Source organism: Halichoerus grypus, chromosome 12 (assembly GCF_964656455.1).
Source record: "Halichoerus grypus chromosome 12, mHalGry1.hap1.1, whole genome shotgun sequence".
NCBI classification, from domain to species: domain Eukaryota; kingdom Metazoa; phylum Chordata; class Mammalia; order Carnivora; family Phocidae; genus Halichoerus; species Halichoerus grypus.
In genome coordinates this window covers 78,360,001-78,382,949 of record NC_135723.1, presented here as the reverse complement: position 1 = coordinate 78,382,949, position 22,949 = coordinate 78,360,001, and the positions used below count along the sequence as shown (strand labels likewise).

Genomic DNA, 22,949 nt, shown 5'->3' with positions numbered 1-22,949 from the left:
CTCTTCCATTTGTTGCCTCTTAGAGTGCTTGTTGAAATTCCCCCAAAGCATAAGGATGGGTAAAGGGCATTCTTTTGTGATATTTGAATCAGCCCCAACTATCACAATTACTGTGTCACAATAGATTGAGATTATGTTAATCATAATCCAGGTGGCTGGTAAGATCAGATTTGTGCTTCTAAAAGATTGCTTTGGCTCCACTGTTGAGAGGCATTCAGGACAGGGTGAGAGGGTGAGATGTCCAGAGGCCACTGCAGTAGTTGAAGAAAGAAATTACCCCCCGTTCCCCAACCAAAAGTGAGAACATCATGTAGACACTTCTCCAGGCTACTGAATCAGTGCTTTAGAAGAGGAAACAGAAACCACCCTAGGCATTTTAAAGAGAAAGGCATACAAGGCAGTAGGAGCCTTACACTCATAGCTGGGGCCCATGTATTGGGAAGCTTGAATCAGAAGTACTAGGTTGAGGGGCACCTGAGTGACTCAGATGAGCATGTGACTCTTGATTTCGGCTCAGGTCATGATCTCAGGGTTGTGAGATGGAGCCCCACATCAGGCTCACGCTCATCATGGTGTCTGCTTGGGATTCTCTCCCTCTCCCTCTGGCCCTACCCACTCCCCTCATTCACACTCTCTCTGTCTCTCTCTCTTAAAAAAAAAAGTACTTGGTCTTCCTGCCATGGCTGCTACTGGTTCCCAACCCAATACACTGGAACTCGGCTGCAAAGAGCCACATGTGTCTCTACAACCTTGCTTCCTTTTACCAGCAGGGTCAAAGAGGACAGGAAGATGGCCTTTGCCTTATTTCTGTCTTCTAGTCTTGTGTGATAGTATTTTCAGAGTGGCCAGAAAGAAAGTCAAGAAGTATAGGCAAATATATAATAAATGGGTTAAAATTATATTACAATGTATGGTAAAACGATATTGTCTATGTTTCCAGACTTTACGGTTCCCTGTATTTGGTGGAATGTAATTCATACCCACAACCCTAGCTGCAAAGGAGTCAGGGGACTATAGTTTATAGCCTTTTGTCTTTGAAGTGTAAGAAGTGTTCTAACTACTATCACCATGTAACAAACTACCCCAAAATGTAGTGGCTTAAAACAGCAGTCATTCATTTTGTTCATCATTTTGCGACTTGGGCATGACTCAGGGGCAACAGCTCTCTCTGCTCAACAGAGTCTCACTTGCGGTGTGTTGACTGGGAGCTGGGGGATCCATTGCGAGACAGCTTGTTCCCATAGCTGCCCAGGTGGTTCTGCTGTCAGCTGGAAGCTCAGCTGGGGCATAGGGCCAGGACCTCTAGGCAGAGCTGCATTGCCTTTTATGACTTAGCCTCCGAAGTCACATAGCGTCACTTTCCCCAGAATCACAAGTCCATCCAGATTCAAGGGGAGGAACCACAGACCCCACTGCCGAATGGGATGAGTTTCAAAAAGTCATGTGGGATGGAAGATACTGTTGAGCTATTTTTGGAAAAGGCCATCTGTCACAGGAAAGCACTCTAGAAGAAGAGTGGCATGTGGGTGGATTCTGCGAATACACAGTGATGACCCCAATTATCAATCTTTCCTCATTGGCCTTAATTATTTTCTAACCATTTCATGTTTCCTCTAACTGGTTCTTTGAATCTTTTTTTTTTTTTAAGATTTTATTTATTTGACAGAGAGAGACACAGCGAGAGAGGGAACACAAGCAGAGGGAGTGGGAGAGGGAGAGGCAGGCTTCCCGCTGAGCAGGGAGCCCGATGTGGGGCTCAATCCCAGGTCCCTGGGATCATGACCTGAGCCGAAGGCAGACGCTTAATGACTGAGCCACCCAGGCGCCCCGGTTCTTTGAATCTTTTTATGTATCCCCATGAGCTTAGAACTGGACATACTCTAATGACAAAAGGTGGAAGTTTTCTCATTTACTCTCTAAAAAGTCCAAGGAAGGCAGGTTTAACTTCTTGAGCCCATTAAAACTCTTACTTGAAGTAAATGTGCCATGAAAGACTTTTCTAATATTCTTCATTAGGAACCCTAATGCTGTAGTTTTTGGTACATGGCTTCATTAAACAAGTGAGCAGCAAGAAGGAAATGTCTTGCATCTGTTCCTTTCTGTTTAATTTGGAACTGAGGTGACTCCTCTAGGGCTGAAGCAAGATCATAAGAATCAGAGATATGCTGAATGGCACATCCAGAGTTGCAGAGGAAAGTATTGCAAATTAGCGTATTTGAAAAGTTTTTCAAAGGTCAGTCTGTGTCGTTTCTTGTGGCCTGCTTAGAATGTGCCACCACGGATGGACTGAGCAGAACTTATTGTTGTGTATGCAATGAGAAGTTTCCAATTCACACCCACAGCCTTTCTTACTCCCACTTTCATATCTTGTTTTTCATTTAAAAAATGATTACTGTAAAGAAAACCTTACTAACTCTAATTTAATGCCAAGGATGTCTAATTTCTTCAAATTGGCGTAATATGCGTCATTTATATGCCTTACGATTTAATACCACCTACTCTAACACACTAATATGGTACTAATGAAAAGGAGACCTCTAATGCACCAGAATATTTTGTATTAGCAAGTTAGTGGGTGATACTCAATCACGGTTTATAATAATACTAATGTGTTTTATTTTGACAAATATGTAGATTTTCCAATTTTCCCTAAAAAGTTCACTTTAATCCAATAAATGATTAGTACTTCTGATTCTATGTGCTATTTGCAAGTGGAATTCAATGCTAATAAAATATTTAAAAATAGATCTGCTTATAAAGAGATCTTATTTTCCAAGTTCTGAATATTAGAGAAACGGTCTAAGGCATTTTATATGCTAACAAATTAGGGAGTTTTAGATCAGAAATAAGAAAATTAAGATTACTATGCTGGAATAATGAGTAGAATATGTATGTATGAAATGTTTGTATTAATTATATGTGAAGAAGGAGCTGCCGTAAATTCTCAGGGAGTATCACACTGCAACTATGATGGACCTTACAGTTCTGGTATATTTATTAGAATTTGTCTATAAAATGTTGACTTACCATACATGTTACTTGCATAATTACTTTCCTTTGGAAGAGATTCTGTAAGGCACCTCACTGATAAATAATCATGAAGGCAAAAGAAATTCCATATCCCCCCAAAGGGTGTTTGTTCTTGGGACAAAGGCCAAGGGAAAAACAGACAAAATAATTAAGGTGACATGTACTCCTGGTTCAGATCAGCTTGTGATTAAACATTGTGGGTTATGAGGGAAAGAATATGAAACAAGAGGACTAGGAAATAAGATTAGAAAAGTAACCAAGAAATCAAAATTAACTTTGTGGCTTTCCTCCCAGGGAAGGTGGGAAAGCTGCACATTTGGTTTTCTTGTGCCTGGTAAAGCGGTGCTTACCAACATTGTGTGATTTGTGACACTCTACTATTTGTTGAACTTTTTCCTATTTCACCTCTCTTCATGACTACTGCTTTAAAAGGAAAGCTAATTAATTTCGGTTCTATTTGAAGGATTTGGTGAACATTTCCTGATAGTGCTTAAGGAACCTGGAGGCTCCCTGAATTGTTGTATAGAGCATTGGTTCTCAAACTTCAGCATGCTTTAGATTGCTGACCTTCAACCTCAGAGTTGCTGATATGGTAGGTCTGGGATGGGAATCTAGGATTTGTATTTCGCACAAGTTCCCAGATTTTGCCGCTACTGCTGGTCTGGGAACCATACTCTGAGAGCCATGAGTTTAAACGAAACTTTTCCTGGCCTCTTGCTCTGGGCGTTCTTGGGGATGGGTGCCCTCCTCATCAGGCAGTGCTATACAACACTCCCAGCTGAGCCAGGGGACTGCCTCCAGTCTCCGAGTCAGCCTGTCACCAAGGCTGATTCCGTTTTCCTGCACTTCAGCTCCACACAGCTCTTGGATCCTGACAATTTCCCTTAATTTAGGGCGTCTTACCTTCTTTCCACTCTGGGATTTAAGAGCTCCTGGTCTTTGTCAGTTCATCTGGCTTCCAAACCAGCTTAGCTTGTCCCTGACGAGCAAATCTGTCTAATTCTAAGTCCCAGCTTGGTTCTAAACCAAAGTTTCCCAACATTTTTTGGTACGTGGTAAGTAGTTAGGTCCAAATGAGTTAATCATAGTACTTGTGTAGTGTCAATGAGTTCCCTGTGTACCTCAGTGCACAGATTGGGATTCACAGCTCTCTCTGCTGCTCCATCCCATCCACCTTTTTTCACTTCCACCATCCCAGGGGGACCCATTTCTACAATTTTCTGCTACGCATGCCCCAGCACAAGACTCCCCAAACAAATGCAAATCGATAGCAATATTTATATTTATTTTTGCAATGCCTTGGATAAAAACCATTTAAACAATGTTGGGTAAGGTGTTATTCTCATAAAAACATCTTCTTTCAAAACAAATGTATCTCTATTTTCCATAAAAGTTAGAGTTACATGCTAAAACAGAGTTAATTACTGAGATAACATGAAAGGATATCAGGAGACTTGTAGAGTAAGACCAGATAATGAATTACATCATTATACTAAACAATTACACAGAACTAGAAAACTGACTCAGTAGTAAAATATAAAAAATCTACAATTATAAATATAAATTTGGTCCATGGAGACACTAGAGCAGTATTTACAGTAAGTATCAGATTATTTCTACTTTAGGTGAATACTGCAGTTGTAAAATGCTGAATATCAGAGGGAACGGAGTGTTTTATTTACAAGCTACTATATTAAAAATTATATTTCTAGCAAACCCGATGATTGCTACAAATACAGCTAAAATTTGACACTAAAAACAAACATGTTTTATGTAGTTGGGAATTCCTAATATCTATAAATTGAAATTTTCTGTTAATACCAAAAAAACCCCACAATTCCATTCTTAGAAATACCGTAAAATTCAACCATTTTAGTTTAAACACAATAAGTGAATTACAAGAAGTTTTGCAGAAAGGCACACGTTGTTAATGATGTAAATTTGGCAGCAGAATCCTATGTCATGAAAATTACTGTCAAGTGATGGAAAGTAAGCAAAAAGATAACAGAAGAACTGAAGTGATTTTCCTGTCTAGTTTCAGAAAGAGGAAAACAATGCTCAGGTATGGATTCCCCTCACCCCTCTCTGTGCTAAACTAAAGACTCTAAGCTCTCGGCTATATTTCCATCAGGCAATGCTGCACCATTACTGTCCAGAGAGGTGGATGGATTCTCTTCCTGCCTCGTGCTCACAAGACTGAGGACCGCTTTGTAGAGAAACTGATACTGCTCCTGGAGGACAGAGAATGTGAGGTCATAAACAAGCTCAGTGAAGATGGACATTTGTAAAAAGAAGTAATATTTTCAGTCATGCTTTGGCACTGGTCAGAGAAGGGCATTGTGTTAAGGGGTCTGTTATAGGCTGCGGAGGTACACAATCTATATTACTATCTCTTTCTGATGAAATTTAAAGTAGCTTTTCTAGTAGCCAACATTCATTGACCTAGAAAATTGACCAACATACTTTTGCCAATGGTAAGCACTCCATTCTTACTCGTTTATGTCATGGAATCAGAAGGTGATGTGACAGATTACTGTTACTGATTTATCAACTTGCATGTAATCCTTTGGTAGGAGGCAGCCTATAAGCCACTCATGAATAATTACTCATTCTCCTTTCTCCAGCTGTGATGAAATCCATTGGGTTTCTCTGTCTATGGAGAGGTCCCAGAAAGGACAGCACTGTCAGCTCAGGGGCTCATGCAGAATCTTTTTTTACCAGATCCACTTTTTACCAAGTGTTCTTCACACCCTACCAGCCTGACTGGTCCTATGCCCTGCTTTGAGCAAAGGTGAGCATGGGCCCTGCTATGGTCTCAGAGTAGAGACACAGAAGAATAAAGAGTTCTCTTACAGGTGCCAATTTGGGTGGTAGTGGGGGGAGTGGGGTGGGACAAAGGCAGTTTCAGAGAATGTGAGCCAGTGACTGACATCATAGTGGAAAATCATTAGGCCCACACGTGAATCGGTGCATCATTCAATGCATCCATGAATCAGGTGAAAGTTCAATTTCTGGAAAACAATTTCACATAGGAGCAGCTTAATATAACTCAACTGGCCTGAATGACTTTTAATAAGTGCTTCTCTGAAGTGCACATTTGCAAGGGTTACCTTACTTTCTGGACAACTGGTCTGGACTGAATGAAGCCTTAAAGATGGACCCTTACACATCCACAGACCAGGGAGCTGGAGGTGAGTCTATGACTACTGTATCCACCTAAAGGTCTCCCACTGGGGCATTTGCACGAAGATCCCTATTGTCTTTCCAGCCCTTGTTTCTATGATATTAAAAACTTCCAAATTATTTTCAGAGTTGAGACTTCTCTCTCCAAATATGCTGTGCCTCTTTCTTGATTGTACAAGTTTCTCTTTTTAAAAGTACCCAGTTGGCTAATTCAACATAGAAAAAAAAAGATTCAGTAAAAATAAAAAAAATAAAAGTACCCAGGAATTACCCATTCGTTAAGTACCAAAATTGAATTCGGCTTCAGAAAAAAGTGAACAGTTCCAACGTTGAAGTCTTCAAGATCTGTCTTCTGACTGTTCTCAGGCTATGCAGAACTTGAACCCCACCCCAAGATAACTATTTTGTGGGGTAAGTCGAATTAGTTGGTGCTTCTACTGAGGGTATTTTTCAGAATTACGGTAAGTCTTGCAAAAAGAGACATGTGAAATTTAAAAAATTTTATCCATCAATTTTCTGGAAGATAAACTTTAAATGTGTATTGTTTATTATTCCAGTTCCATAGATTGTGGACTGATTAACTTGTAATTCAGCTCGAATACTACATGGTAGTAATATGTTATGAGTCAATGTGATTTTTTTTTGGATACATGATAAAACGATTTTGGCAGCCTTTAGGAAGTAAGCAGCACTCTAACAGTGAAAGTTTGGTTCGCTGTTCTTATACTTACAATGTCAGCAAAGACTCCTGGCCTCATCAAATTGATCATCTTGGCTACCTGGTAAACATCCATGGAATTTTCTTTTTCTAGTTGGTGCATAAGGGTTGTCAGAGCACAGAAAGTTCCTGCCGTCACTCCTCCATGCCTTGAAGCAAAGGGAAGGGACAAAGACTCCATTCAGATGCATCAAACATTCACATTTGGAACTCACAAAGCCTTGACAACTTTGTAGTGGGAACACAAATTTTTAACGAAATGTCTCTCTTTATGGTGTAGAGAACTATGGTTTAATTTGAAACATTAGCAAGTGTTCATGATATTAGTAATGGGATACTTTATAGAAGTTTAATGTTTGTTCATACATTTGTTATTTTTATACTCTGGAAGGGGCTGGTAATAAATCACAAAGATCTGACAAGTTATATCTAATATATAATGTATATATAACACACAATTCCAGCATATGCTTTTTTATTTGTTCATAACAGGAGCCTGGAAAGATCTATTGGATAGATTCCTGTTCCTGGTAAAATAAAAACTATATCAATTTTAATCCTATCCAGTGCATCAATAACTTAGAAATGTCTCTCTGGTTAGCACCTGTAAAAATTCAAGTGCCAAAACACTGACTCATCACACGAAGTGTTCTCAGCATACAATGCGAGAGCACATTCTTGTGATCAGGTACCCATCTTCTGCCTTCAACAGGAACTCCAAGAGAAGTGAAAAAAAAAATGAATTCTGTATTAACCTTGTTTATAAAAAGCTGATGATCTCTCCCGGCTGAGTCACCACAACTGGTCCAAATCACGAGGTTAGTACAAAGAAAACAGAAATATCTGACCACCTGGAGAGTGCTCAGGCATGAAAGAGTTTAAAGAGAGGAACTTACTCATCATGGACAATCACAGGCCCATCCCTGTTGGCAGCTTCCTCTTTGATAATACTTATAAGTTCAAAAGTTTTACTAATGGGGCTATCTGGATTTGGCCATTTGGGGCACTGAAAATGCCTCACTTCAAGTACATAATCATCCTGTAAGAAGAGAGAAAGATTAATATTTTTAGAAGAGTCATATTGGTGAGTGACAGTTTATTACGAGTGGAGTAACTGGAAATCAGGAATTACAGGAAGGTAATAAAAACCAATCACATGCACGAGGGAACAGCGGCGGATGCAGTCCGTCCTCCTCTCAGAGGGAAGAAACTGCTGTGATGCCTCATTTCCCATGTGTAGATGTAATCTCCTTTTCATTCTAAAAATAAGTCTTATTTGTGGGTTCATTATGGCAATCAAACTCTGAAACCATGTACCAAAGATGTCTCTGTGCCACTGTTTAGTACAAAAAGACATCTTCAGTGTTAACATTTGTTTTTAAAAATAACAGACTTCTTCAAATACGAGCATTAATTGAGGGGAGAGTGGAATTACATGACAGGGCGGGGAAATGCTGGCAAAGGGGATGGACATTCAGTCTACTTCTGATTCTTGTGTAAGTGACCAGCCAGGCTGTGTGACTTTTTATCCCTTAAACCTCTGACCCTCAGCTTCCTAAAGTGTACTCAATCAAATGCTACATTGAAAAATAAGCAGCAGAACCTAAATTTTATATGGTTTATCCACTCTCAGAGTATAGTAAAGTGCAACATTTAAATCATCTAAAACATGATTTAACCTTTCTCCGATTGGGGACGTACTCTGCATCTCACATGCCTTACTCCCTATTATTAGTATCTGTTAGCATTTTACTGTAGCTGTGTAACAAATTATGTACTGTACTGTAATTCTATAAATAACTCTTTTTTTTTTTTAAAGATTTTATTTATTTATTTGACAGAGAGGCACAGCGAGAGAGGGAACACAAGCAGGGGGAGTGGGAGAGGGAGAAGCAGGCTTCCCGCCGAGCAGGGAGCCCGATGTGGGGCTCGATCCCAGGACCCTGAGATCATGACCTGAGCCGAAGGCAGACGCTTAACGACTGAGCCACCCAGGCACCCCTCTATAAATAACTCTTGACAAGGAATTCGGATTGCTGCCTTATAGATAACCAAGAATTAGCAAAACAATCCTAGTTCATTGTACTGCACATTTTCAAAGCACTTCTTCACTTATAACACATTGTCTCTTGGTAGATAGTGTGGTAAGCTCATTTTGGTAGATAATATTTTTCCTATTTTACCTAGAAGAATTCAAGGTAAAAATTTCCCTTAAAACATGAGAATTAGGATTAATGAAATTATTATTATTATTATTTTACTGAGTTTATTCTCAATTTAAGTTCTGTCAGAACTACTCTGGAGTAAAAGAGAAATCGTTGATTTCCTATGTGTGAATGGTGTAGTTTAGTGGCGATTAATGTTTAATGATTCTATAGGATTTTGAAAATGAAAGTGACTAGTAAGGTAAAACTGATTATTTGGGTAATTGGTCTTAATTTGTAAGAAATTAAGTTCCTTCTTTTTATTTCTAGGGAAGATCCTTAAATCAGCATATATTTAACATAACATGTGCTTAAGATGAAAAGTTTGTTATTTCAATTATGTCCATACCTGTGTAGCTTCTAAGATAAAATCTTGAATTATAAGTTTTTCTTCATTAGACAGACATTTGTGTTCTTCAGCCATTAGAGTGACCTTAAAACTCTCACAGTTTATAGGCTCATCTTTATTTGGCCAGTAAACAAACTCATCTTCTGCCTGGAGGATTAAATACCAAAGAAGTATGATTTTCATCAAATGCTTAATAAGTCAGACCGTGAAATGAAGTTAACTGGTTGACACAGAAAATTCAACTCAAATTTTTCTTTGGATCTCAAAACTTACTCTTAAAATATTGAGCCTTACACAAGTTTGATGTGCAGAATAAAGTATTACATTTAAGAAACCAAACTACTGCTTTGTTGTTTTGCTCTTAGCTCATCAGTAACAATGGTAAGTTGTTACTTCTGTAAATGATAACTGAGTAGAGAAGATTCAAGTGATTTTAAGAGCTCAGCAATTTCCAGTGTCATCTGGAATGGTCAGTCTAACTTTATAGCTAAGAAATAAATCTCCAAGTTAAGTATATGTGCAAAGCCTAAACAAAATAGGCCTTTTTTTTTTTTGTACTTCTATAGATCTCTTTAAACTGAGGGACTCTCCAAATATCCTAACGAGTTTTTTTTTTTTAAATGTAAATAGAAGCATATGGACTGACTTCATGGTTGAAATTCTGTTTTTCTTAAGCGGTATCACAGAATACTTAAATTTAAGTTCATTTTAACTTACTTTTATTTAAAACTGTCATTCAACAATGTCAGACCTGGGAGATGACATAACCAAATGAGGCCCAATAGTAGACAAGGTGCAACTCCAGTGACATTAGTTTATTAGTTGAAAAAAAAATTACTTTATTTGTTGGTATGCTTGGACTTCTGGCTGTTGTGACTTGTTATCTCCTATAACCCAAGTACCAAAAGTGACCAGGGATGGAGGGGCTTACCATGTTTTGACCATCAGGAAGCATAACTACCAGCTGGGCATTATGGTCCCATATCATCCTCCAGAAATCCTTGATGGTATGGAGAAGAGGATGCTGGGTAATGATGAATTCATTACTCTGATAGTAACCCTACGAAACCAAAGAGAAGATAGAAAGAGCCCCAACATATGACTTTAAATATTCCAAATACATGTCTAAGCTAATGGACCTTAAGTCAAGGCAGTCTTTTTATTTTTAGATTGTGTCTGTAAATAATAATGTCATCATTATAGCTGATGTTTACAAGGCACTCTCCATACACCAGGCATAGGACTAGCGTTTTCTTCCCCCTAAGTCCCTTATGTCTCACAGAAGCACTATGCAACAGGAACTGTGATCCCCCTTTTTCAGATGATTAAACTGAGGCTTAAGAAGTTAAGTGTTGTGCCCAAGTCTACCTAGCTATCACGTCTAGGAGCAGACTTAACAAAATGGCACATGGACCACGTCTCCTACACTAGATAGAATGGAAATCCAGAGGGGAGTTTATATTTCTCACTTTCCACAAGTCCCAATGCAAAGTGCCAAATTTTACACCTACTGACAACAGAACGCCCTTGGTGTCCAGACACCCTGGCTTCCTCCATTGGAGAGGAATCAGGAGGCACTTTGCAGATTTTGCTGCAGAAACCTGGAACCTGCAGCCATTGGATTGGTCATGATTTCCATGTTGCTGCTCACTAAAATCATGGCTCATTTATCCTCTTCTGCTCTGGGTCTCTCAGATCCTGTTCCTGTTCCCCATGGGCTCATTTGATTCGGCATGTATTAAGATGCCACCACCACATATCTCCCTGTTTCCTGCATGAATAGTCCTAAATATTTTCTTTGCTGGATAAATGAAAAGTGGTTTTGGCATGGGAATTACAACCTTTTCATCTGAAGCCAAGCTCTCTATGATTGATAGACCTGAAATGGAAACGAGGGGCCTAAAACAGCCAACTGTTTCTCATAGAAAATCTAAACACAGAAGGAAAGGATTATGTCTTTAGAAATCCAGGTCTCCAAATGAGCCCAGTTCACTGGGTCAACACTGCTGCAAACCTGGATTGGTAAACTCAGGGAGACGGGCTTTCCTGAAGCCACTGTGTCCTGGGCCTGTTCAGGGTAAATGAAATGGAGCGTCTTAGATGGCTGAGTGTATGCTTTCTATCTTCTCATCAGTCCTCAATGGTGAGTTCAGTTCCTGCATTTACTGATTTGTCTTGCTTAAGGGTTCTCCAGTCCCAGCACACATAAAAACATCAAGGAATGCTGTTATTCTATTTGCCCCAATGGGCCGCAGTCTGTGGTCATTAGATTTGGCTTCTACCCACCAGTGGTGCTAACCTATGTCTGCAGCCACTGCTTCAGGAAGCCCATGCTGGTTTTGGTTCTGGTAGCACAAGCTGGTAGGCAACTTTCCAGTGATTTCTCTGACTTACCATGATATAGGAGGCATTGATGTAGTCTGGGCCTTCCCCACTCAGAGATGAAATGCCAACCCTTGATCTTTCCACTGGAACATAGAACATTCATCATGAACCACCACGCTCATAGCTCTATATCCCTTCCCCCCCACCCCCACATTGCAAAGCATAGCTGCATGTCTCAAGTTGAGTGTCTTTGATCTGTAAGCTAGCTTTTCTATGTGTTTTGCATTTTTTAGATGGACTTCAGGATTTAAGAGTCCTTTTTAACAGGTACATTATCAGGCATAATTAGAAAAATACTGAGTGAATCAATTCATTCCAAGATGTAAAAATATTGTCATATTGCCTTCAAGGTTTCTATTATAAAAGAGGGTTTTGTTTTGTTTTTTTCATGATTCAGTGTAACCTACCAGGGATGATGGAAGAAGTTCTGTTCTTTTCCCTGTTGCATTGTTTTAGGGCTGTAGAATAGTCACTCTGTTGTATATTTGATTGACTCAGGAGCTGAAAAAGAGAGTCAAGGAAAAATATAGATTATGTAAGTCACCCAAACACACATACACACACACACACACACGACCCGACCAAGAAACCAAGATAAGATACTGAATATACATATATCTGGTTTTCCAAGAATTACTTGAACTAACTCCCTGGCACATCTATGTTCTCTACACCAGGGGAGCTGGAAGAAGCACAGAATGTCTCTAGTTTGATGTTCAGCCCTGGGAGGATCTTCCCCATGGCTTCCTGTATAGGTGTGCGCTCTCTATGTCTTCCACTTACATCTCACTCTGCAGCTGGGGGTAAATTGCATGGAATGCGTGTGTGTACATATATATGTATATGGTTGGATTTCATTCATTATTTTAGTACTCCATTTCATGAATAATCTACTTGCTATTTATTCTCCAGCTAGCGAATGTTAGGATTATTTCCAGTATTTTCCTTTTCTAAACTTTGTAGCAATGAATATGTTTCTTAATACCCACACATGGAATTAGGAGTCATCAGCATTTAATTTTTGACAGTCTGATAGATGATAAGTGGTAGACCATGGTTTTGACTTGCATTTCCTTAATTACTGTGAGATTGTGAATTGTAGCATTCATTAGCCATTTAGATTTCTTCTTTGATGATTGCCTTTTTATATTTCTACTTCACTATCATTTATTAATTTGTAGAGGGTTTTGACATCTTGAATGTAAATCTATAATCTGTTTAAAAAGTTGCTAAGGTCTTTGTTCTCTTTAATCACACATTCACTCACAGCCAACTAATTTTTTAAGATTTCTGCAAATTATGTCCTTTTCTATCCTGATGTCTTCAAAATATATATTGCTAATATTCTTATAATAGTTATAAAACCTTTTTGTCACCTTTAGGTACCTAATTCATCTTGAATAATTTTAGTGTTTGAGGTGTGGTAAGAATCCAATTTTACTTGTTTCCACATGGAAATTGTCCCAATTTCCTTTATTGGTTAGTAGGTCCTTTCCTCATTGATTTGTGGTGTCCTATCTGCCTAATAACCCTTTCCACATATGCATGGTTCCTCTGGCTGATTTGTCTGTTTTTTAGGGCTAATGATAATATCTGCATAATAAATCTTCCATATACTGTACAACACATTTCTATTTTATTTTTTATTTTTAGTATTGCTTTGGATGACTTCGCTCTTTACTTTTCTAAATGTTAATTTTAAAATCAGTTCTTGATTTCTTATGACAAATCCTGGGAGAATGTGATTGGTACCACACTGATACTTAATTTAGGAGAACCAACATCTTCACAAATTTCCATTCAGGAAAATTGTATCTATATTTGTTGGGTCTAATTCTATGCTCTTTAATTCAGTTTTATAATTTTTTTTCTACACATTCATTGCACCATTTGTTAAGTTTATTTTTGAGACCATGGAGTTTTTGTTTCTGTTTGCTGTGGTTGTTGAATTGGCTGTTTTTGCTCTAATATCTTTTCTAACAATTGATAGCTAATGAGTTACAATGCTATTGATTTTCATATATACTTGTTGAACTGTAATAAGAGTTGAGTTCTAATAATAAATATTAGAACTTTTGTTTCTCTTGATGTTCTATATAGACAAGTGTATCATCTGCAAATTCTTTTCTACTTTTATACATTTTTTTTGTTTAACCTGATTTCCAGTAGAATGTTGACTAATAGTGTCAGCAGTTGACATTTCTTGTTTTTTCTTAAACCTATGAAAATTTCCAACTTTAAATTTTGTGTGTGACATTTATATTGTATCCTCTGTAAGATGAAGAAAGCTTCCTTCTATTTCTAACTTACTAAGAGTTTTTGTTCTGAATAGTACTTAATTTTGTTTACTATTTTTTCTACATCTTTTGAGAGGGCCATACAATTCTCATAACTAAATTTGCTCATATTTTCTAATGTTAAATCATCACTTCATTCTTGAAACAAACTCTACAAACCCTAATTGGTCATAATATTTAAAAAGAAAAACACACTGCTGGATTTGAGTTGCTGATATATTTTTTAAAGATTTTATTTATTTTTTGAGAGAGAGAGAGCATGAGAGAGAGCATGAGCAGGGGAGGGGGAGGGACCGGGGAGAAGCTGACTCCCCGCTGAGCAGGGAGCCCAATCTCAGGACCCTGGGATCATGACCTGAGCCAAAGGCAGATGCCTAACCAACTGAGCCACCCAGGCACCCCAATATTTTTAAATAGGATTTTAGCATTTAAGTTCATAAATGAAACTGACCTATACATTTCTTTATTTATACTACCTTTGTATAGTTTTGGTACCAAAGTTATACTTGTCCAGTAAAATAGTTGGGTTTGTTTTCTACCTAGATATTTTATCCTAGAGTTTGGAATTTTCTGTCCCTTAAAAGTTTGGTAATTCTTTCAGTTCTGATTTTATTTTGGAGGTAAGATTTTTGGTAACTGATAAAATTTATTTAATGGTTATTGGTCTAGCTGGATTTTTCATTTCTTTATAAGTGTATCTTGCTTACTTTTTCTTAAAAAAATTTCACTCATGTAGGTTTTCAAATGTATTGTCACAAATATGTTCATACTATGCTTTTTAAGTTAGAAAAAAATTTTCTAAAATATTTATAATTATATCCCTGTTTTTTATCTTAATATTTATTTCTGTATACTCTCTCTTCCCTTTTCGCACCAACCTGGGCACAGGTTTGTTTGTTTTATAGTCTTGGACAGAACCTGCGTTTGGTTTTGTTTCATCTCTGTTTCTATTTAATTACTTTAACTTTCTATTTAATTTAAGAAAGCTTTAACTTGCTTAAAAATTTTCTGTCTCCCTCTTTGGGTGTACCATGCTTCTCTTCTAATTTTTACATGATGTGCCTATTTCGTTTGCTTTTATTTTTTTTATTCTCAAATGAATATATTTAAGGCTATAACTTTCTTTCTAGATACAACTTCAATTGTATCAGACAAGTTATGCTATGTAATGCTTCTGTTGACCTTTAATTCTAAAGATTTTATAATTTCCTCTTTAATAGGTCAATTATTTAAAAGAACATTTTTATTGTCCAATATCTGGATTTTTTTCAGGGCAAGTTTTCATGGTCAATTTCTAATTTTACTGGATTAGGTTCTGAGAATATGGTCAGTACAGTATAGATTCCTTGAAATCAACTCTTCCGCCTCCAGCAGCTATTTAACATCTTTATTTTAGAATATGTGTACAAACACACATGTATACCCCATGCCTGTGCACACACACATACCACACACACACATACACATTCACCTCCTGTGTCACACAGGGAATAGAAGCCACAGAATATTCCCTCAGTCTCCAGCATTGGAGCCCATACACTTCCTGCTACCACACCCATTTATGTGTCCCAGCATTTTGCCCCAATCCCTCCTAGTCTTGAATCCTTCCCCTTTGCCCCTTCTCAGGATTTCCTCTCCCTCTAATAATCTCTTCTCCCCCATGTGCCCACTGCCATGGATCTCTTTCCATTAGTTTTTTTTTTTTTTTTTAAGTAATCGCTCTTTATTTTATTTTTTTAAAGTCAACTCTGTTCCCAACGTGGGGCTCAAAGTCATGACCCTAAGATCCAGGTGCCACCCTTCAGCAACCCTCAGTTTGTTTCCTATGATTAAGAATCTCTTACGGTTTGTCTTCCTCTCTGATTTCGTCAGAACAATAAAATAAGACAAAAACAGAGAGGGAGGCAAACCATAAGAGATGCTGAACTCCAGGAAACAAACTGAGGGATGCTGGAGGGGAGGGGGGGTGGAAGGATGGGGTAACTGGGGGATGGGCATTAAGGAGGGCACGTGGTGTAATGAGCACTGGGTGTTATATACAACTGATCAATCATTGTACTCTACATTTGAGACTAAAAATACACTATATGTTAATTAACTGAATTTAAATTTAAGAAAATTTTTAAAAATTGAAAAATAAAATGAGGTATAACTGATATATGACATTACATTAATTTCAGGTGTATATCATAATGCATTGCAAAATAATCACAATAAGTCTAATTACATCCCTTACCATATATAGTTACAAAATGTTTTTAAAAATATTTTATTTATTTATTTGACAGAGAGAGACACAGCGAGAGAGGGAACACAAGCAGGGGGAGTGGGAGAGGGAGAAGCAGGCTTCCTGCGGAGCAGGGAGCCCGATGTGAGACTCGAGCCCAGGACCCTGGGTTCACGACCTGAGCCGAAGGCAGACACTTAATGGCTGAGCCACCCAGGTGCCCCTACAAAATCTTTTTTTTAATGATGAGAACTTTTAAGATCTACACTCTTAGCAACTTTCAAATATGCAATGCAGTATTATTAACTATAGTCACTATGCTGTACATTATATCCCTATACCTTATTTATTTTATAATTGGAAGTTTGTACATTTTGACCCTCTTCACCCATTTGGCCCAACCCCTACCATCTGCCTCTGGCAACCATCAATCTGTTCTCTGCATCTATGAACTTGTTTTTTTTTTTTTTTTAAATTCCACATGTAAGTGGTATCATATGGTGTTTATCTTTCTCTGTCTGACTTATTTCACTGAGTTATTTCTGACTTACTTCACTTGCCATAATGCCCTCAGGGTCTATCCATCTTGTTGCAAATGGCAAGATTTCATTCTATTTTATGGCTGAATAATATACTACATTTTCTTTACCTATTCATCCATCAGGGGGCACTTAGATTGCTCCCCTATCTTAGCTGTTGTAAATAATTCCGCAATGAACATAAGAGTGCAGATATCTTTTTGAGTTAGTGTTTTTGTTTTCTGCAGATAAATACCCAGAAATAAACAGACAGGTAACTTACTTCAAGGGATTGTATCTATAGAAAAACTTGAATGACTAATGTCTTATAGGACAGTGTGCGCGCGCACACACACACACACACACACACACACACTTCTGTATCTCCCTAGTTAGGTGTTAACAGGAAACAGAGTCAAATGTCCCTCCCTTAATTAAGATTCTGGCCTCACAGTTGATATTTCCATTTTGATCCTGGGTTAGCTAATATAAGCCATATCAATTCTTTCTTGCAGTTGTGTAGGGGTAAGTCATGCTAAAATGAGAATTCTGTTGAAAATGAGTAATACCTATATATTTTTTAATTTAGAAGAAAGCTATCCTAACAACCTAATGTTGATGTTCTATACTCATTTATTATCCATTTCTGGAAGTCAAACTTCATACTTTCTCTTTCTTTAGTGTTCTGTTATAACTCAAACTTTGTTGAACAAGAACATTTATGTCCTCCTGGCAGGTTCAAAACGCAGCATTCACCCCTAATCCTTCTCTTACTCCTCCAAAGGCACAAAAGGTGCTGACTGAGAAGGCAAAAAACCAGAAGGAATCTGTGGTGACTAATATCTTTTATGTTGTAGCTTGGAGAGAAGACGAAAAAAAACACCCTGCGATCTCAAGGTTTTTTAACTCTCCTGGGTTTTTCCAGGGTCTTTCAAATTTTTTGTAGATATTCCTTCTTCAGAAATTGGCCCTGTTTCTCTAGGAATCCTGGGAAGTAAGAGGTTAGTATAGGAATAAGGTAGAGCAAATAACACAGCCTCCATTCCTTGGGAAAACCACAACTGTGCAAATCCCCCTAGCACAGCTAGAGGGTCCCGTAAGTTCTACTTTCTGAATTCTTTGCTGATTGATTTCTGGAAGCCAGAGAACTAGGATTGTAGAAAGTATGATATTGAACAAAACATACTCTCTTCTCTAGCTCACTGCCTTGTGACAAGGTGGGTGGGAGAAATTGGGGTTGAAGAGCTATTGTTCTGGGGTGGCCTCTTCTCTAGTCTAGGGCCTTCAAGTGAGACAGATTTTTCCAACGAGTGGCATGAACAGCCTGAGCTGGATCATTCATCGTGAAGTGGTCTGGTTTTTTCAAAGGAAAAAAGAGCACTTATGCAGTCCGTATTAGGAGGTCTGCCCGTCCCTTCTGTTATGCTCTGTGCCCTCCATTCTTGGACCAAGTTTGCATTTGTAAACATTAATCTAGAGTTCTTGAGAACTTTTCCTCTTGCTAGTCAAAATTAAGATTCTCCTTGAAATTGACCATGTGGTTTTGTTGCCCACTGTAAAGACCAGTACAAAGCCACTGTACCAGCTGTGCTCTGAACCCGTGCACATGGCCTTGTCGACTCAAATGAGAAGCTGCAGGAACACTGAATTGTGTGGTAACATCCAAGAGGCTTCTAAGAGAACTCACCTTGAATTGTTTCTCTAGCTTCGTTTTGCCTGTTGGTCCAGGAATGAGGAGCGTGTTGACATAGGCATGAATATGGCTGTCTGGCACCTCAGTCTCTTTACTAAGTATGGCCTCAACCAGAGCATCGTGAATGAAAACATACTGTTCCTGGCAAAACAATGACAATAGGGAACATTATTTCAGGTTTTCTTTATATATATCTAAGTACAAAAGTTCTTAATCTATTTTTCACTGACAGACAAAGAGAGTCTTACATAATGGCGGGGGTGGACCCACAAAAGATTGCTTACTAGACCTGGCAGGAAATCAGGTGTAGAAAAGGAGGCAGTCAGGAGACAACGCAACTCTTTTTGTCCCTCACCTCTTTACTTCTGTGTTGACATTGGTGGGAAAGAGGCAAGGCAATGCTCTCTGCCCAGCCTCCAAACCTGCTACCTGCTTTCATATTTTGCATGAGGACTTTCCTGACTCTGTATTTCTCATGGGTCTTCTTCTTCTGTCCATTCCAATTCTCCTTTTAGTCAGTCCTATATAACTTAGTGCATTTTTATGTACAGTTTTTAATAGTTGTCTTCTAGTTCCTGTATGTGACTCTTCCCTGGTCTAATCTGACTAGAGTGTCATTTCCTCCATGGAATGAAGTTTATTTGGTTAGATATCTTTTCACCCACATGGGCCATATGTCTCTGATTGCTCTCAAGCTGCCATCCATAATTTCCAACTTAAATTCATTTTTATTTAGAAATAGGAGAAAAAATACAGATATACAGACTTTGTCCTGTGTCATGTAAACCATATGGGCTTAAAAAGGGATATAATCTGAGCATAATTCATGCTTTTAAAATATGAAAATGAATGCATTTATTCACTATATGCAGGAAAAACCTTAAGTTTTGCTAGCAGGGAGGGGTGCTGCCTAATCTACTGACTCTTTTTTTTTGAATCTTCTCTGTCATCAGTGTCATTTCAAAGATATTCCCCATTTGGTCACAAAATAGACATAATGTAGCTGGTTCACCTAGAATATATAATGCAATTACCTGGTGTTATGGGTTGAATCGTGTCCCCCCAAAATATGTTGAAACCCTAACCACCCCTGACCAGTACCTCAGAATGTGACCGTGTTTGTAAATAAGGTCGTTGCAGATGTAATTAGTTAAGATGAGGTGGTGACTGTTGTTCTTCTAAGAAAAAGGAATTTGGACACACAGAGAAGACCCTGTGAAGATGGAGGCAGAGACTGAATGAAGTAAGGCTGCTGCAGCCAAGAATTATGCAGGGCTACTAGAAACTCAGACAAGGGAGGATCCTCCTGTAGAGGTTCCAGACGCAGCATGGCTCTGCCAACACCTTGATTTTGGGCTCTTATCCTCCAGAACTATAAGGCAGGAAGTTTCTGTTGTTGTAAGCCACCCAGTTGGTAGTACTTTAATACGGAAGCCCTATGAGACGAATCAACCTGGTAAAACAAAGTCTGGTCCATGCAACGTTAACATTCTAGTGACATCTCCAACCCTTAGGTAGTGACCTCGGTGGGGGTAGGGGAGAAAACAACAACAACAAAAAGTATCCTTTTTCTCATACCTCAGTTTGCACCAAATAATTTCTTTGTGAACGAATGTGTTTTAAGAAGCCAAATACGTTGACAGTTCCTTCCTGTTGAATTTGCTGCAACATACTGTCTAGCACAATGTACGTGCCTGTTCTTCCCACCCCGGCGCTGAAGAGAACACAAAGAAAGAGCCATTTCAATGTCAAGCATAAGATAAATTTGAAGATAGGTCACTCCTGGCTATCTTGGAAATTAAAATAATTTTCTTCCCCAAGCAACTGAGCCACATAATAAATAATTTAGCAATCCCAAACCAAACAGTTTAGTTGTTAAGCATAATGCTTCAAATAAATTGTTTACTTTCTAATTTTTGGCTATAGGTCAAACTGTAAAACAGCCTATTTCTGTTGGAGATTTTTAATTCATTCATTCATTCGAGATTCTTAAATTTTCAATAATTGTATTTATTATTCATCATATATGGTACAGAATGAAAACATTCTATATCAGAGCGTAGCAACTAGACATTTACTCTGAGAAAAATGAAAGCATCAGCTTCACCCAACTCTGAAAAGAAAAGGTCCTGGGTCTGTATTGCCAGGTAGACATGTTTGTGTAAAGGTTTTCACATTAATTGGAAAAAGAATTTGATAAGGCTTTCAGCTGAAAATATCGTTTCAGTGAGATCGTGAGGAATAAAGCATAACTTCAGTCATTTCTAAAGGGCCATTATCTATTGACTTCCTCAAAGCCTCTACTGGAGGGACAGAATTCATAAGCAGGGAGTCTTTTCAAATGCTTCGACAAGTAGGAAGTGCTAGAGTGGAAAATTAGCACCTGCTCCTCACAATACCCTGGTCCTCCTCCATTTGCTAAGAAACAATCCCTGACCTTCAGAGATCTGTTTCTTGCATTTTCCTGCTTCTCTCAGCTTATCATCTGGCTAACAGATGAAAAAGCTCAAGATAGATCTCTCAAATTTTGTCTGAGGATAACTCCTGAGATAGATAATTAGAATGTGTCAGATAAGCTGTATATGAAAGGAAAACATTCACTTCTGTAGAAACACAGACACCGCTTTGACAAAAATACCGTACACAGAAATCAACTTGATTTGTGTGGTCATAAAGCTTGGCACAATCAGCACTCGGTAAATGTTAACTGTTATTTTTATTTTAACTGAAAAATACTAGATTAAAACCTCTGACACATTTTTTTCTCTTTCTTTGAAATATCCTTATTTCTCTTCATCAAATTAGTCTTGGAAATAAAGTAATTGGGTAACGATGAGTTGATAACACCTTAATATATTAGATAGAACTCCGAAAATCAGAAAAGAATTTTGATCCCAAACTGTTTAAAAACAACTTAAAAGTATTTTGCCAAATTCTTCACCCTCTGTGCACTTTGGTTTCTCTCATATAACCCTGATATAATAACTCTACAAGAGACCACTAACTCCTAGGGACAGGGGTTATGTCCCAAGCATTTTTATCCCATGATATTATGTCGTAATAAATGTCTGTTTAATGACAAAACATGGTTCCTCCTGCGTCACCCATTTAATAAGTTAAAATCCAATTCAACAGTTCAATAGAATAATAAACATCATAAAAAATATCTGGTGCTTTGAAATATTTAGCAATCAAATTCTGAGTCCGGCATGCTCATTTTCTAGTGGTCAGTGTTTTTGAAAATGGGCATGTAATCTCATCCCCCTTCACTTCACGAAATCATCCTGATTTTGGCAAAACCTTTGCTCCTTGGATTCCCTTTTTGTTATCAGAAGGCATTCTGTGGGCTGAGAAACCCGCCTCTGAGACTCACCTGCAATGGACAACAACAGGCCCCACGGCGTGGCGCTTGGCGTGGGACGCCTTTCGCACAAAGGTGAGCAGCGGCAGCGAGTACTCTGGCGTTCCCATGTCGGGCCACTGAGTGTAGTGGTACTGTGCGACCACACGCCCACTGGGTCTTCCCTTCTGGGAGCCCTGCAACAGTTCGGAGAGTTGTCACGGGAATACACACAGACGTGCGTGCATGCAAACACACTCATACACACACACAGGTCCTTAAACATTAACTGGACTTTGGTGGTACATAATGAAGCAAAAAAACACACTGTCGCTCGTGATGGCTAATTTTATGTGTTAATTTGACTCAGCTATGGTGGTTAGTAGTTGGGTCAAATACCAGTCATACCAGATGTTCCTGTCAAGATTTTTTTTTTTAAGATTTAATTTTTGTTTTTGTTTTTTTGTTATTTACTTATTTATTGTTTATTTATTTTTTGATGTAGTGTTCCATGATTCACTGTTTGTGTATAACACCCAGTGCTCCATTCAATACGTGCCCTCTTTAATACCCAATTAGGATTTTATTTTTATTTTTTATTTTTTCCAATTAATGTGAAAGCCTTTACACAAACATGTCTACACCCAACGTGGGGTTCAAACTCACAACCCTTGAGATCAAGAGTCGCATACTCTACTGACTGAGCCAGCCATGTGCCCGTCCTTGTCAAGGTATTTTTTAGTGTGATTAACACTTAAATTAATAGATTTCAAGTAAAGCAGATCATACTCTGTGATGTGGGTAAACCTTATCCAATTAACTGAAGCCCTTAAGAATAAAGACTGAGGTTTCTTGAAGAAGAAGGAATTCTCCTTGCGATTAAAACATAAAAACCTTGCCTGTATTTCTGGCATGAAGTCAATTCCTTAAAAATCTCTCTCTCTCGGGGTACTGGGTGGCTCAGTCAGTTGAGTGTCCAACTCTTGGTTTTGGCTCAGGTCATGA

The 22,949-nt window shown here is 38.3% G+C and overlaps 1 protein-coding gene across 4 annotated transcripts in view; it reads right to left on the bottom strand.

Annotated features, from left to right (window-relative positions):
* Window positions 1-4,839: 4,839 nt before the first annotated feature.
* PTPRZ1 (protein tyrosine phosphatase receptor type Z1) overlaps window positions 4,840-22,949 on the bottom strand; it is a 166,167-nt gene continuing 148,057 nt past the window's right edge. For all 4 annotated transcript variants that reach the window (XM_036122344.2, XM_036122345.2, XM_036122348.2 and 1 more), the window contains 10 exons: window positions 21,978-22,141; window positions 20,183-20,318; window positions 18,599-18,745; window positions 12,277-12,370; window positions 11,879-11,952; window positions 10,416-10,544; window positions 9,485-9,631; window positions 7,828-7,970; window positions 6,945-7,080; window positions 4,840-5,261 (listed from right to left, as the gene is read on the bottom strand). In XM_036122344.2, the coding sequence (XP_035978237.1) occupies window positions 5,121-5,261; window positions 6,945-7,080; window positions 7,828-7,970; window positions 9,485-9,631; window positions 10,416-10,544; window positions 11,879-11,952; window positions 12,277-12,370; window positions 18,599-18,745; window positions 20,183-20,318; window positions 21,978-22,141 (1,311 nt within the window). In that variant the 3' untranslated portion in view covers window positions 4,840-5,120. The remainder of the gene's footprint in view (window positions 5,262-6,944; window positions 7,081-7,827; window positions 7,971-9,484; window positions 9,632-10,415; window positions 10,545-11,878; window positions 11,953-12,276; window positions 12,371-18,598; window positions 18,746-20,182; window positions 20,319-21,977; window positions 22,142-22,949) is intronic.